General features: G+C 37.1%; 1 protein-coding gene across 1 annotated transcript in view; it reads left to right on the top strand.

Moving 5' to 3' along the window:
- Window positions 1–13,225, top strand: part of LOC131586069 (1-phosphatidylinositol 4,5-bisphosphate phosphodiesterase zeta-1-like) — a 46,958-nt gene that overhangs the window by 17,636 nt on the left and 16,097 nt on the right. Inside the window, exons 7-9 of the mRNA XM_058852807.1 lie at window positions 5,815–6,042; window positions 8,242–8,398; window positions 10,325–10,441. Coding sequence (XP_058708790.1) covers window positions 5,815–6,042; window positions 8,242–8,398; window positions 10,325–10,441 — 502 coding nt within the window. The remainder of the gene's footprint in view (window positions 1–5,814; window positions 6,043–8,241; window positions 8,399–10,324; window positions 10,442–13,225) is intronic.

The following is a 13,225-nucleotide window of genomic DNA, read 5'->3' as shown; positions in this document are numbered from 1 at the left end:
GGTTTTCTGATCATGCATGTAAGAAAAGTCAGTAGGACTTTACTTAGCAATGGAAATATGTAGCTATGACTGAATTTGTAAATTCAGTTATAAGCTTGACTTTGGCTGGCATCTTTTTGAAGAGCCAAAAAAGGAGTTTAGTGACATCACATCTTTAAAGCTTGGGACCTTGTGCATTTTCAAGGCCTGGGTAAATTCATTGTCATTTGAGAAAACCAAATTCTGAATTTAGTCTTCAGACTGCTTTACTCAAGCTGTGCAAAAGAGATGTTACAGAACCACAAATGATAAATTTGAAATGCTCTTTGTTGGAAGGATCCTCAGTTAGTGTGAAAAAGAAAAAAGCTGTCACCTATATAAGTTGTTGGTCCACTTTTTTCAAGATGGAGCATTAGCAAGAAAAGGGAAAAAGCCACCTCAGTGTTCTTCAAGATCAGAATTGAATGGTTATTTTGTGGGTACATGAAGTGGGAAATCACATAGTTTCTCCAAACACTTCAAAGAAACATTAGACAACTACAGGTTCCTTTTAGGTTTTGGAGTTTTGGAGGCTTCCATCGAAATAATTTTCTTTTATATGGTCAATCTTCTACTTCTTTCTTTAAGTAGGTCTTGAACTATACCTTTGTCAACTGAGATGATTGTGTGTGTGTGGAAGGAGGTTAAAATGAGGAACACGCCCACTCTTAGGTGGTTCCTTGGACCACCTTGCAATGATGTCTCCTACCATTGTAATTCTAAGTGAAAATCACATGGAGGCGCAGGAAATAAAAGCGGAGGATCACTGAACACTTCCTCTCTCTGCTTTTCCCAACACTTGCTTCATCTGAAAAACAAACCCCAGAAAATTTCAGGACTAAAGGTTTTTTAATTCTTTGCCTTCAGTCATATATTCACACTTCCATCTGACTATATTGATATTATTAATTCCCTGCAATTCCTGTATTCTGTGGCATCTCAGCACACAATTCCTCCTCTACATATGGAGGAAGGAGAAGACTTTTGCACTACTTCTTTCTTTCCCACAAACTTTATCCCATGAGAAACTGAGGCTGCTTTTAAGCTTCACCTGTCCCATCTCTTTCCCAAGAAGATGTTTTGCCACCCAAAGCGACAGACCTGATACAATTCTCTGCTCCCAGTCTTGGCCATCATGGTGCTTCTAAAGAGACTTCATGAACTCCCTCTAATCTTCACTGGAATAACAGGTCCTTTGAGTCAGGTCCTGCATTAAATTAGATTTGACATCAGTGACGGGCGCCAGACATCTCTGCTGGTTGTACCAGCACTCGTGGTGATGTGCTGATAGAAAGTGAAGGAATGAAGTGCCTTATGCAGCAATTTGTAGATGAACTTAGAAAATATCAGGATGCTAGAAGAGATAAGGTTTTACTTACCCTGCTGTGTTCTTCCTCTCAAGAGATCTGACAGCAATTGAAAGGAGCAGGTGGGCATCCAATATAACACAGAAAAGAATGTAAGCACATTGATGCTTTGATGAAAGTTTGTTCCTCAATTATTTTGCATTGTAGAGCATTGAACTGCCTTACACTGCTGACAGGATAGATATATCAGATAGTTAGGAATCTTTCATTATTTGCAGGTTTCCTGTCACAAAGTTGGAATGAGATATTGCTGTGTGATTAACTGAAAGTGAAGTGGCAACTACTGTGATTTTACAAGTTCTCTTTAATGTTTACCACACAGCTGCAAGATCAATTACTGCATTGTGATGTCTCAGAAGCATTTCTGGCCAGGATTGCCAAGGCTTCCCTATGGTTGTTAAACCTGTGGTGTCCAAATAAAAGGATCTGTTTAATGAGATCCTTGAGAAAGATCAATAGAAGGTCTCCAGTACAACTTCATGGGCTATGGATATTTTAAATTCTGCTATTATGGGGAAAACCAGCTAACTCCATAAGCCAGGACTCATCCTTCACACTTTTCTTCACCTTTATCTACTCAGTATAAAAAGGAGAGCTTTCTCTACACAGTGAGTGTTTTCAGTGAGAAATTCAAGATTAAGCACATCTAATTCTGTTGCTTCATTTATGAGATTAATTCCTATTTATTTTGACCAACACATTCACATATGCAAATGTCTTGACCAAGTCTTTGCATCAGAAATACTTTTGTTTCTTAGCAAGTCAAAATGTTTCTAGTCACTCTTATGCCTTTTGATCAGTCTATGGCATCTATTCTTTACAAAAAATATGAAAAAAAAAAAGAGAATGTGGTATGTCTTGGTGATGACCTCAAAAATAATAATAAAAAAATCCATACTGTTTCTCATAAAATTTCAGGAATCTCTAGGCTGTAGTGAGTACATACAGAAGACTCATCTAATTCCTTCACTATTTTTAGGCATTGCACTCTTGAGGGAACATGATTTTCCCAGAAATGTGGTAAACATGTGACAGTCATTATCTGTTAATAGCTTCTTTGCATTGTAAAGCAACTTCAGGAGGTAACTAAAAACAAGACATTGCCATATTTTATATCATTACCCAGGTAGGTCTTGGGTCAATGGCTTATTTGGTGTATAAAAATCATGTGGTTTGTTTGGTAAGGCATCTTCTTGGACCATTGAACTTTGGTAAGGAATCTGTGCAATGAAGACTCTGAGCCAACCTGTAACCATCTCATCTTTCTCTGCAATCATCTGGACTTATTTCCAATGCATCCAGAGATTTAGTTGCCCATGTAGAATATAGTTTCAGCTATAGCACAGCTATTTATCCTTAAGTAGACTTAAGGTAAGTAGACTTACCTGAAGTCTACTACAGAGCACAACACAGAAATGGAATTTTCAGGGTAGGGTGCTTCTCACTGGGTAAATGTGTTGTAGGAAAACTTGCTATGAGGTAGCTAAAATGCTGCTCCTGATATAATTAATATTTGTTTGCCTAGAGCTCAGACCTTGCTGGTGGTATTGATTAAAAATATCTGTATAATAAGTATACAGTATTGATATAAAGTATCTGTAGATGATAACTGTGATTTATAAGGCTGCCACAAAGACATCCATTCACACTTCACTAAGTGTGATTCGTTAAAGATAGCTGGTGTTGGGTTTTTTTAACAGTTGTACTTAACAAATCTTGTCATTGTCTCAAAACCTTTCCCTGTGTCAGACTTCACAGGAGGTGTTGTATCTTAACCCTATATCAGTATTTAAGGCAGCAGTATCATTCTTGAAATAGAATATTATGTAAAACTCAGAAGAGATTTTAACTTTGTTACTTAGCAAGATTTTCAAGGCTTGATATTCCTCTAACTGAGCACCTACAGCTGGTCAGGAGAGAAGAAGGGAGAACAACAAGCTCAATTTAAACAGGAGAAGCTATTCTGTCTTTAATACTTCTGTCTCAAATCCAGGGTTTGTTCCTTACATTTCTGGGCACTGAATTTTCACATTAATTGTAGTCATCAATAGGTGGGTTTGCCCGATCCAAAGTGCTTGTGATTTTTATCTTGGAAACTTGGCATTACTTCAGCTGATTTGTGTTATACATCCCATTAACCAGAATGCACAAGAAAAAGGTTTTGTTCATTTAATTATGTAAATATTTGTTCTAGTTGATTGCACTTCGAGGTTTTTGCTTATGCCAGTCTTGAAGTCCCACTATGCTCTAGGGAGGTCCTATGATGTTTTACATATTTGAATTTTTTAGTATGCTTGCAGTTTTTATAGAAGTAAACAGCAAATGTATTTTTAACATATTTTGCCTTTCATAATAAAACTAGAAAGGAGAAGTTATAGTGAATGCTCAGACTTTCAGCTCATTAAAAGGCTTTTCAGCTCTCTTAGAAGACCTGGACATGTAGAGGAAAAGGTGTCACATGTTTAGCAGTGCTGATTACCAATTAAAGAACTCAGATTTCACACAGTCACTGAATTTGTAACCATACATTTGTTATAAGTTTTTTTGAAGATGTGTGAAGTTCAGACAAAAGCCTATGCCATTTTTTCACTCTGTGTTTCACTTTCAGTGATTGGGGGTAACTATTATTGTCATTTGCTTCTGGCCAAAAAATAGCAAATTCTCTGGAGTATTTTTGTAACTGTTTCTGAAAAGAACCATGATTTTAGAATGTTACCTTTGTAGAAAACAAAGCAAACCTTAAAAAACTTCTCCTACCTCAGGATGTTTATGTTTTTGCTAACAGCTCGCAAACAGAATTTTAGAGACTGATTGACATCATGACCCATTTTTATATCATTACACACACACACTATTGTCTTTTTTTACTTAAAGTTATGTTTGCATATAGGAGGCAGTAATGTAACCATAGATAGTTTTTTCTTCCCTTGTATACCAGGTCTTTTTTTATTTTATTTTATTTTTTTTATTTGTAGAATGAAGTCTTCCCATGAATAACAAAATACAAGATCAAAAGTGGATAGAATTGCTTTTAGATACTGGGAAATGTGAACATGCAAAGCAAAATTCAGAACTCTTAAAAAACATGAGTAGCATTAATCATATTAAAACTCTTCTAAAAATACCAGAGAAAAATAAAAAAAAGAGTGCATTAATAAGAAATGAAGGCAATGTTAAAGGGCATCCTTATCCTGAGTCACCAGTGCAGAGAGACTAATCAAACCTTCCAGCAGCATGGCATTGATAGATATTGGGCATAGGATGTCTCATTCCACTGGCACCCTGGCAAACTACCAACACGAGATCTGAAGCGATAGGGGGATTATGAGCAATGGAGCTTGCAATGGAAATAAATGGAATGTCTCTATCCTTGCCTATGGCTCTGGTTTCTACTAAAAAACTTTGGCTTTATATATTTCTGTTATCCATACCTTTCATATTTACTTCGTGGATACCTTAAAACACAGCATTTCAGTTACCTTTCATTTATTGTGAATTTTTTTGTTCCCTCTTCCCGCCACACTCCCAGTAGTGTAATCTTCCTTTCCACTAGAGCATAGGAAATTCAAAGAACATTGTTGTGGATCACTTTATTCAAGAGTGACAGTAAGTCCTGTTACTCCCTGACAGCTCCTGTGTACAGATGTACTGCTGCATAATAGAAGCTTTACTATTAATATAGTTTTGTAAATTGAAGTGAAATATATACTCATAGGATTCTGTTCCATAGATGAAAGCCATGCTGTTAGAATCAATATAATTCAATGATGTTTTTCTCCCTTTACATTACATATTATGGAGGTTGATACACGTCTATTTAAAAATAGAGAAACTGCTTAGGCAAAATCACCAAACTTTTGTTTCCCTGGCCAGGTAAGACCAGCATAAGGTTCTACTGTAAAATAACACAAGTTATAAACAAAAGTTTTCATTTGGTACACCAGAGAGATATGCACAAAGGCATTAATCAAATAACAAATTTCCTGCAGGCTTAGTGATAGATGAAAACATTCCAAATGAATAGCAGACACATCTTTAAGTGTGTATATACACATAGAAGTACATTTAGGCTTAAAATAGAAGTAAAAAAATAAGTAAAAAAATATACCTTCTATGTCTTGCCTGGCTATCACTTTTGGCTCTTACTTAGCTTTCTACTTTTATCTTTTCATAGTTTCAGCATCTGGGTTCCTGTGGAAGAGAGCCTTTTTTCCTGTCATGGTGTTAGATAGGCTCATTCTGTTGTGTACATTGATCCCCAGATTCTGTTTGGTTTCTTTGGCTTTGGCTTCTGCCTCACTCTATTTTAATTCATTTTGCAACCTCACATCATTATATTTAATAAACAACTTTGAAGATTGGTTAAATAACACCAAGAGATGAAAACCTAAGTAATTCTAGTTACTATTGTTCAACCTCTTTTCTATAGGCATTAAAATTCAAAGTTCTGATAAAAAATAAAAAAGTTGGAACAATTGAGGAAGGTCTGCTCAGGATGGATGCTGAATATGGTGGTGAGACAGAGGAACTGAGTGACTCTGAATCTGAGTCTGAGGATGATGACGCAGATGACACGTTACCTCTTCAGCCATCAAGGAGTCCCACCAGAAGAAGAAGAGATCATAGACCTTCACCCCCACCTCAAAAAAAACCAAAGGTAACTTTTGCTGCAATTGAATATAGAGAACACACAGATTTTTTTTTTTTAAAGAAACTCGATTATCTTAAAATAGAGACTAAACTGAAAAGTTGTTATAAATAAGTTATTTTAAAATAATTTATATTTTAAATTTAATTTAAAATTTAAAGAGAAAACTTTAAAATTACTAAGATCAGTGCATTTGGAAATTACATTTTTTAGCTCGAGGTTTCAGAGTTTTCCTACTCTTATAAGAAAAGTCAGACTGGACCACATTTTAGTATCCAACTAAAAAACAACCCCTTCCTGTGCTCCCATCTTGAACTTCAACATTTTCCTCTCTCAAAACTTGTGCTTGTCCCAGGCTCTCGGTCCCACAGTAGATTTAAGATGTGTTTTGTTGGTGCCATGGCTCTCCTGGAACTATGTATAGAGAACACTTACAGCAGTACCTGATGACAACAGGCAGAGTTAACCATTTCTTCCCCAGGTCTTCCAGTCTATTTTTAAGATAGATAAAGTCTCCTATTTTCTTCAGTTCTGGATTTTTTTGCATTAAATTAGGTGCACATTCCTGGTTGTGCTGGAACATTTTTCAGCACCTGGAGCTGAAGAGGTGTTTTTAGATTTATCATGCAGAGACTTAACTTTATTTCTGAAAAAAGTGTAAAAATTTGGTGTTTGAAAGTCAAATTGAACTTAGTTTTTTTAACCAACTATAACTCTCTACCACGGAAAATCTGTTGCTTCATCAAGGTTGAAACTGCCTTGTTCAGCTTTTTTAGGATGTCAGGCAGCACCTGGTGTACCCAGTCACTCTTGCACATCATGCTCTGATTGCCTGAATGTGGCTAAACCAGCAGTGCTCCTCAGAGCCCAGCACTCTCGCTGAGAAGCAGTGTCTCTTTTTTTTTATATGATTTGAAAGTTTTTTTCTTCTTTCTCATTCCAACTGACATGGAGAAATAGTAAGGAAAAATTCTGAGGAAGGATGGACTCTGACCAGGAAGGACCAGCTCTCTAGACAATAGGTTTCAAGAATATTTGTAGGACCATGTAACGGACTAGAATGAATTCCACAGACTCTTAAACAGCAGCAACAAAAAGGATCTGCTCATGTTTCCCAGGCAGAAGAGAAAGTGGTTTCCAGGGTCCCACTCTGTTGGAATATTTGCCTTGATGTCCCACTGTATTGCTTTATGGGAGGGTGGGAGAGCATTTGAATCCACAGCCAAGATACCCCAGTGATGCTGCTGGCTTTGCCTGCCTCCAGAGTTGTATTTTTCAGGATTTCCATGGCAGTAGACTCCTGGTGTCCTCATGGGACATAGCCCCAGAATAATTAATGCACTTGAACGTTGCATAGTTTAAGAGCCATGAGCAGGCAATCTCTATTATTTTGTGGGATGAGAATTTGCCTTCAAAAGCTTTAATGGAATGTAAACATGATTAGCATCAGCAGCTCTCTGCTGGCTACTGCCCCCAATTAGCTCAGAAGTTATGCTGAGGAAAATGAAGTGGTCACACAGTGCTTCTCTGTAAGAGAGAAGATCCTGGTAAAATTTCAGTCACTTTGGCTTATTTTGGTAATTGAGCAAGACTAAATTAAGATTTTGGTGAGAGAACTTTCAACCTTAATCAAGAAGAAAAGAGTTTTCCTAACTTCAGGGCAATGCTTAAAGGAATAGGCCTTTGATTAATTTTCTTGGCGCAATGTAATATTTTCCTGTTATTCTACATTTTATAGATGAGTTTATTCTGTTGGTCTTTTCTAGTACTTTATATATTTATGAATAGAAAGTTGGAGGTATATTTTTAAGGAGCAACATTAAAAGCCATGAAAAATTATATTATTTGCAAACCACTCTTAGGAGCAGGAAAACTGTAAAGCTATCGAGAAGAACATTCTGCTAGGAAGGATTTCTCCACTCACCCTATGATTGCTGTGATAAACGTGGGCACAATAACCTCAATTTTCTCTCAGCAGATCAGATCTCACTATTAAAGGTCATATTTATTAGATTCATTAACTGAGACGTTTTTTCATGCTTTATGCATCCAAAATGATTGTTTCTCTGAATTATTAATATTAATAATAATTCATATTAATTTATTAATATTAATTATATTTATTAATATATAAATATTAATATTAATAATAATGAAATACTCATCATTGTGACTTTTTTATTCCATTATTCATCTGATGATGTTTAGGTGAGAAAGGGAAAGATTGCCCTTGCATTGTCAGACCTTGTGGTTTATACCAAATCTCAGAAGTTTGTGAGCTTTGAGCATTCCCTGCAGCATCAGCAGTGTTATGAAAATAATTCAGTTGGAGAGAGTGCAGCACGAAAACTTTTAAGATCTTCAGGTAATTTCTTTTGAGTCAATCAGTTAAAAGTTACATTGGTGCTATGATTGCTTCACTGCTTAGGCATTGAAGGGTTAAAATTTTATGAAACACCTGCTGTCTGATTTTATTTGGTTCTTTGTATAACACTGTTTTAGATATGTCCTTTGCATAATATTTTTATTTCTGTTGGCTTTGGGAGGAAAACTGAAATTCAACTTTGCTTTAATTCCGTGTATTTTTATAAGAACAAATATTAACACAGTCTAAAAAATGTACGTCTGCCTTTCGATTCATTGTTTTCTGCATCAAGTAATTTAGGAATTGCAGTCAGCACTTGAAAAAGCGTGGAATAAATTTCACCACCTCCCTCCCCACCCCCATGTCTGGGCTGAGAACTGAGCGGAGTTGGCTCGGCAGTCGCCTGGCTTTGGTGACAAGTGCAGATAAGAGAGTCCTCATTAATGGGATGGATAAACCCCAGAGCAGGCAGCTTGCTCCACTGGAGCAGACCTTCCATCCCAGCCAAACTGAATTATCCAAACCATTCTGGGCTGGAGCAGCTCCATTTGGTGCAGCCTCTGCTGTTTGAGCTCCAGCTGCCTGCAGAGAGCCCCGAGGGAGCGTTAAAAGCAGAGATCACCGAGCATGACAGTGACAATGACAATGAAGGCTGCCACATGCCCACTCACTTTGTGGAGGTGATTCAGTGGCTGGCTGTTGCTAAAGGACACAAAATGATTCACATGAACACTTTCCAGTGGTAGAACAGGAAAGAAGGAACTTTATTTTCTGACCCCAGTATTTATAGATTCTCAACAATGACCAGGAATTGGATAATTAAGTTACACCTTCCCAAGCACACTGGTCGTGTGAAACGTCCATCAAAAGATGTTTCTTAGAAGGAATGTGATAAACAACTTCTGTTTATAGAACTTCCATGGGAAAGTAACTAAAGCTATGACAACATTATCAGGTTTTAGTTTTCAGGGCAACAGCTGGCGAGGTGAATGATGCTGAACAGTGTCACAAAGTAGGATTTTCCAGCCACTGAGTCCTCTCTCTGGTTCCTCCAGCACTCTAGGAGATAGAAAAGTAGCTCTAGAACCTCTCCTCCCCCTCAATAAAACCACCCCCAAACAACAAAGCAAACCAAACTCTACCAAACAAAACCGCTAAACAAACAAAAAATGAGGTGAGAGGAAAATGGAGATCAGAGAGATGACCCTGGAAATGTAGATTTTTGTTTAATCACTAAAAAGGAATCGTGCAGATAGAAGTCATCTGAAGTTTCCCACATCCCTGCAGTCAATGCTTACATATGAGAAAGGAGGGAACACTGCCAGCAGAAGGAAAAACAATGTACATGATAGTTATCTTCTGAGGCTTATATAACAAGAATTTCAGTGGCTTTTGAAAACGTGCTCTTCCCTGGTCCTAATATTATTTAGCCATTTTATTTAAACCTCCAAACAACAAACAAGCCAAGATCATCTAAAGATGATTTTTTTTCCTTTTTTTTTCATTTTGAGCTATTATAGAAGGGGGAAACTTTTGTGCAGTTTCCTGTGTCTCAGTTTCCCATGAGAATACAGTAGGCTTTAGTGTAGAAATCATAAGGTTACCCTGCAAAAAGGTGAAGAAACAGAATATTTCAGGGAAGGGATGGTTTTTGGATAATGAACTTCTTACAAAGGAATATATATTTCTTTATACAGGAATACTGTCAGATTCAAATACACACAAAATATTAAGGTTTAAAAATTAATTATTAAATGAACAAATGAATATATTTCAAAATAAAATGATGTTAAAATAGAATAAATTGGCATAATATTGTGTAAAAATATTGCTGGATCAAATTACTGTATTTTTATTATTTGTTCAAATAGGATTTCTTTAATAACAAAGGTTTTCTTACCAAGATTTTATCCTTCTGTTTATCAGCTAAAGAGTTTATTTCACATACTACAAGATTTATTACAAGAATTTACCCCAAGGGAACAAGAATGAGCTCGTCAAATTATAATCCTCAGGAGTTCTGGAATGTAGGGTGTCAGATGGGTATGTATCCTTGCAGAAACTATTGCATTCTAGGCTTTACAGATAAAGGAGTTTCTTGCTTCCTATAGTATTCTGGTGTTATGTAGGTTACGTAATTTTCCCCCAGTGGCATTATTTTAATTTTTGTTGTATAAAATTTTCCTTCAACCCACATATTCCACCAGTTTTTTCTCACTAGTAATTGTAAATATCACTTTGTGTTAAATAGCTGTTTCCTATGCCAGATATTCCATTTATTCTATTTTATTAATCTCTTTAAACTACCTCTTTGAATTGGATATTAAGAAAATCACTAATAACAAGCTCAGCATTTTTAAGTTTCCGTTACTCAGCAATGCAAGTTTCTTCTGAAGGGTCTGTGGGTTTTCAGTGGCACTCTGTGACTTGCTTAGGTGCAGATGTGAGCACAACAATTGATAGTAGTGCCAAAAATTCCCAGAACAGGATATGCTACACAAGGCAGCACTCAAACATTCCTGGTCAGCACAACATCCAGAGACAGCTGGGAGCTGCTGGGAGTCTCCAGTCTTTATTCAGATGAACATACATGTAGAATTTTAATTTCCAGTACAAAACATATTCGTTTCCTGGGCAACAAAAAAAAGTGGTAACTTCTGCTTCTTCATTGAAAGTTATTTATTTGAATTTTTTCAAAATAAGCATGGCATGACTTCTGTACCCAGCAGGCTTTGGAAAACCTCTCACCTGTAAGCATTTTGTCCTTTTTAATGGCTTTAGAGACAATTTTACCTTCACGTGTTTATTCTTCAGTTTAAAAGATTCTCAGTTCCAGAACATATTTCTATGTTTGCCTGCTAAATTTTCTTCAGCCCTAGGTAAAGTAGAGCAGAATAGTTTTTGTACCCAGGTATATATTCTGTCTTTGAGTCTTTGCCAAGGCCACCTGAGGGAGACTGTGGGGTGAGCAGGGCACTTTGCCTTAGGCTCTCGGTTTTGAGAGGTGAGAGGTGTGGATTCACCTTGTTATGTTGAAATACACACTCATCCAAGGACAGGCACAGATTTCATTCTGTCTGTAGGGCCCTGGAGCTTATGTCACCCTTGTTCCAGGCTTCCTTTTCCACTTGTTTCCTTTCTCAGCTCTCCATATATCTTCTGTGACAAGTTACTTTCTCCATCCTGACTGTTATTTTACATAACTACATAAGGAGTACAAAAATTACTATTTAGTATAAATTTGACTTGCTTCTATGTCCTCATAAATGCTTATTTGCAGTACAGATTTGGACTTGTGCTGGACTATGCAAGTATCTTCTCATCACCATACTGTGTGAAATTGGTTTGATTATGTTGTGTCCTTGTGGTTCATCCACACTTAGTGCCATGTCTGGATTATTTACCTGGGGTGCTGCCCTCCCTGTGTGCTATCATTGCTATCTAAACTATACATTGCCATTAAAAACTAGGAAGTTTGTTTCATTCTTAGAGAAAGCACTCGCCAGAGGTCCTTAATTTAAAATTGAATTAATCTCCCAGTCTTATCATACTGCAATTTACTAGTTTTCTTTCTAGCCTGTGAATCTCCACACTTATCTCTGCAAAGGATAACCATTTGTTAGATCACAGACAGCGCCAAAATCTTTCAAAATTACTACACTGGCTGTTTACTCAGAGTGTGCCTTAATGAGAAGTCAGTCTAACCATTTATATGCAAAACATATGACTTTTGGTGCATAGGGGGTTTGGGCCCCTTCCTGGAAGAATTAAAAATCTGCAGGAAGTGGTTAGATTTGCCCTCTTGGTCACTTCATTTGCATCTTCACTTAAAAACCCCTCTATTTTTCACATGGGAATAGGCTGATTAAAAACAATTCTCCACATACATTATTTCCAAGCTATGTTAGATCTATTTATTCCCTAATCTGCTTTAGATAGCTGTTTGGCAGAAATATAGCAGCTCTTCACAATGCAACTCCCAAAGTGAGGGTATCTCAGTGAATCTTCTGCTGATGTCCTTTCACTGATTTAACACAGACTTTTGATTTTTATATCTGTCCCATGTCTGTATAATTCACACACCCCTCCTGTCTGCCTGCCGTTGTGCTTTACACCCCATGCACAGAAGTGAATCCTCTAGATCCCTTTTGCAATTCCCTGAAACTCTTCAAAGGACTCTTGGATTTCTCTTTGCCACCTATTCCCCTTCTTAACTCCCTTCTCCTCCCCACACCTGCAAGCTTACATTCCTTTAACATCCATAACCTTTCTGGCTGGGCAAAGAAAATATATTAGGTTTTGTTCAAACCTACACATAACACTGCCTTCCAGGCCTCTGCATCTTGTAATTATGAGAACTGAGTTACTCCTTCACTTCCCTTAGTGATTGACTCAAAACAGTGCTTTCTTCTGTACCTTGCCAGCAATTTTCTCTGAATTGCTTGGAACATATTAACTTGGAGCAGCCTGGCACTCAGCTAAAGCAGGATGAAATGGTCCAACAGGCTCAAGACTTTTTGGGGCTGAGGACAAGACATGTAATTGTGTAAACCTAATTTCCAGAGGAAGGCAAGTTAAAAAGCTCAGTAAAAAGTACAGAGTTTCCACAAAATAGCTTTTGGATATCACTGTGTACTCCCTGTCCATTCTCTGAAAATTGAGACTCATAAGAACAGGAGGTTTTGGGAAAAAAGAGGTCTTATGGAGAAAAGCCCTCACTTTTCATAGTCTGTGAAAATTAGTATGCCTCCTGCATACAACTGCAGTGAGGCACTGGAAAGAACTGGTTTGATGTATCCATGTCTCCTTTTTATTTAGGAAATAAAA

The sequence above is a fragment of the Poecile atricapillus genome, chromosome 18, assembly GCF_030490865.1.
Source record: "Poecile atricapillus isolate bPoeAtr1 chromosome 18, bPoeAtr1.hap1, whole genome shotgun sequence".
Classification (NCBI taxonomy): domain Eukaryota; kingdom Metazoa; phylum Chordata; class Aves; order Passeriformes; family Paridae; genus Poecile; species Poecile atricapillus.
Note: the sequence above shows the minus strand (reverse complement) of the source record. Positions and strands in the feature narration are given on the sequence as shown.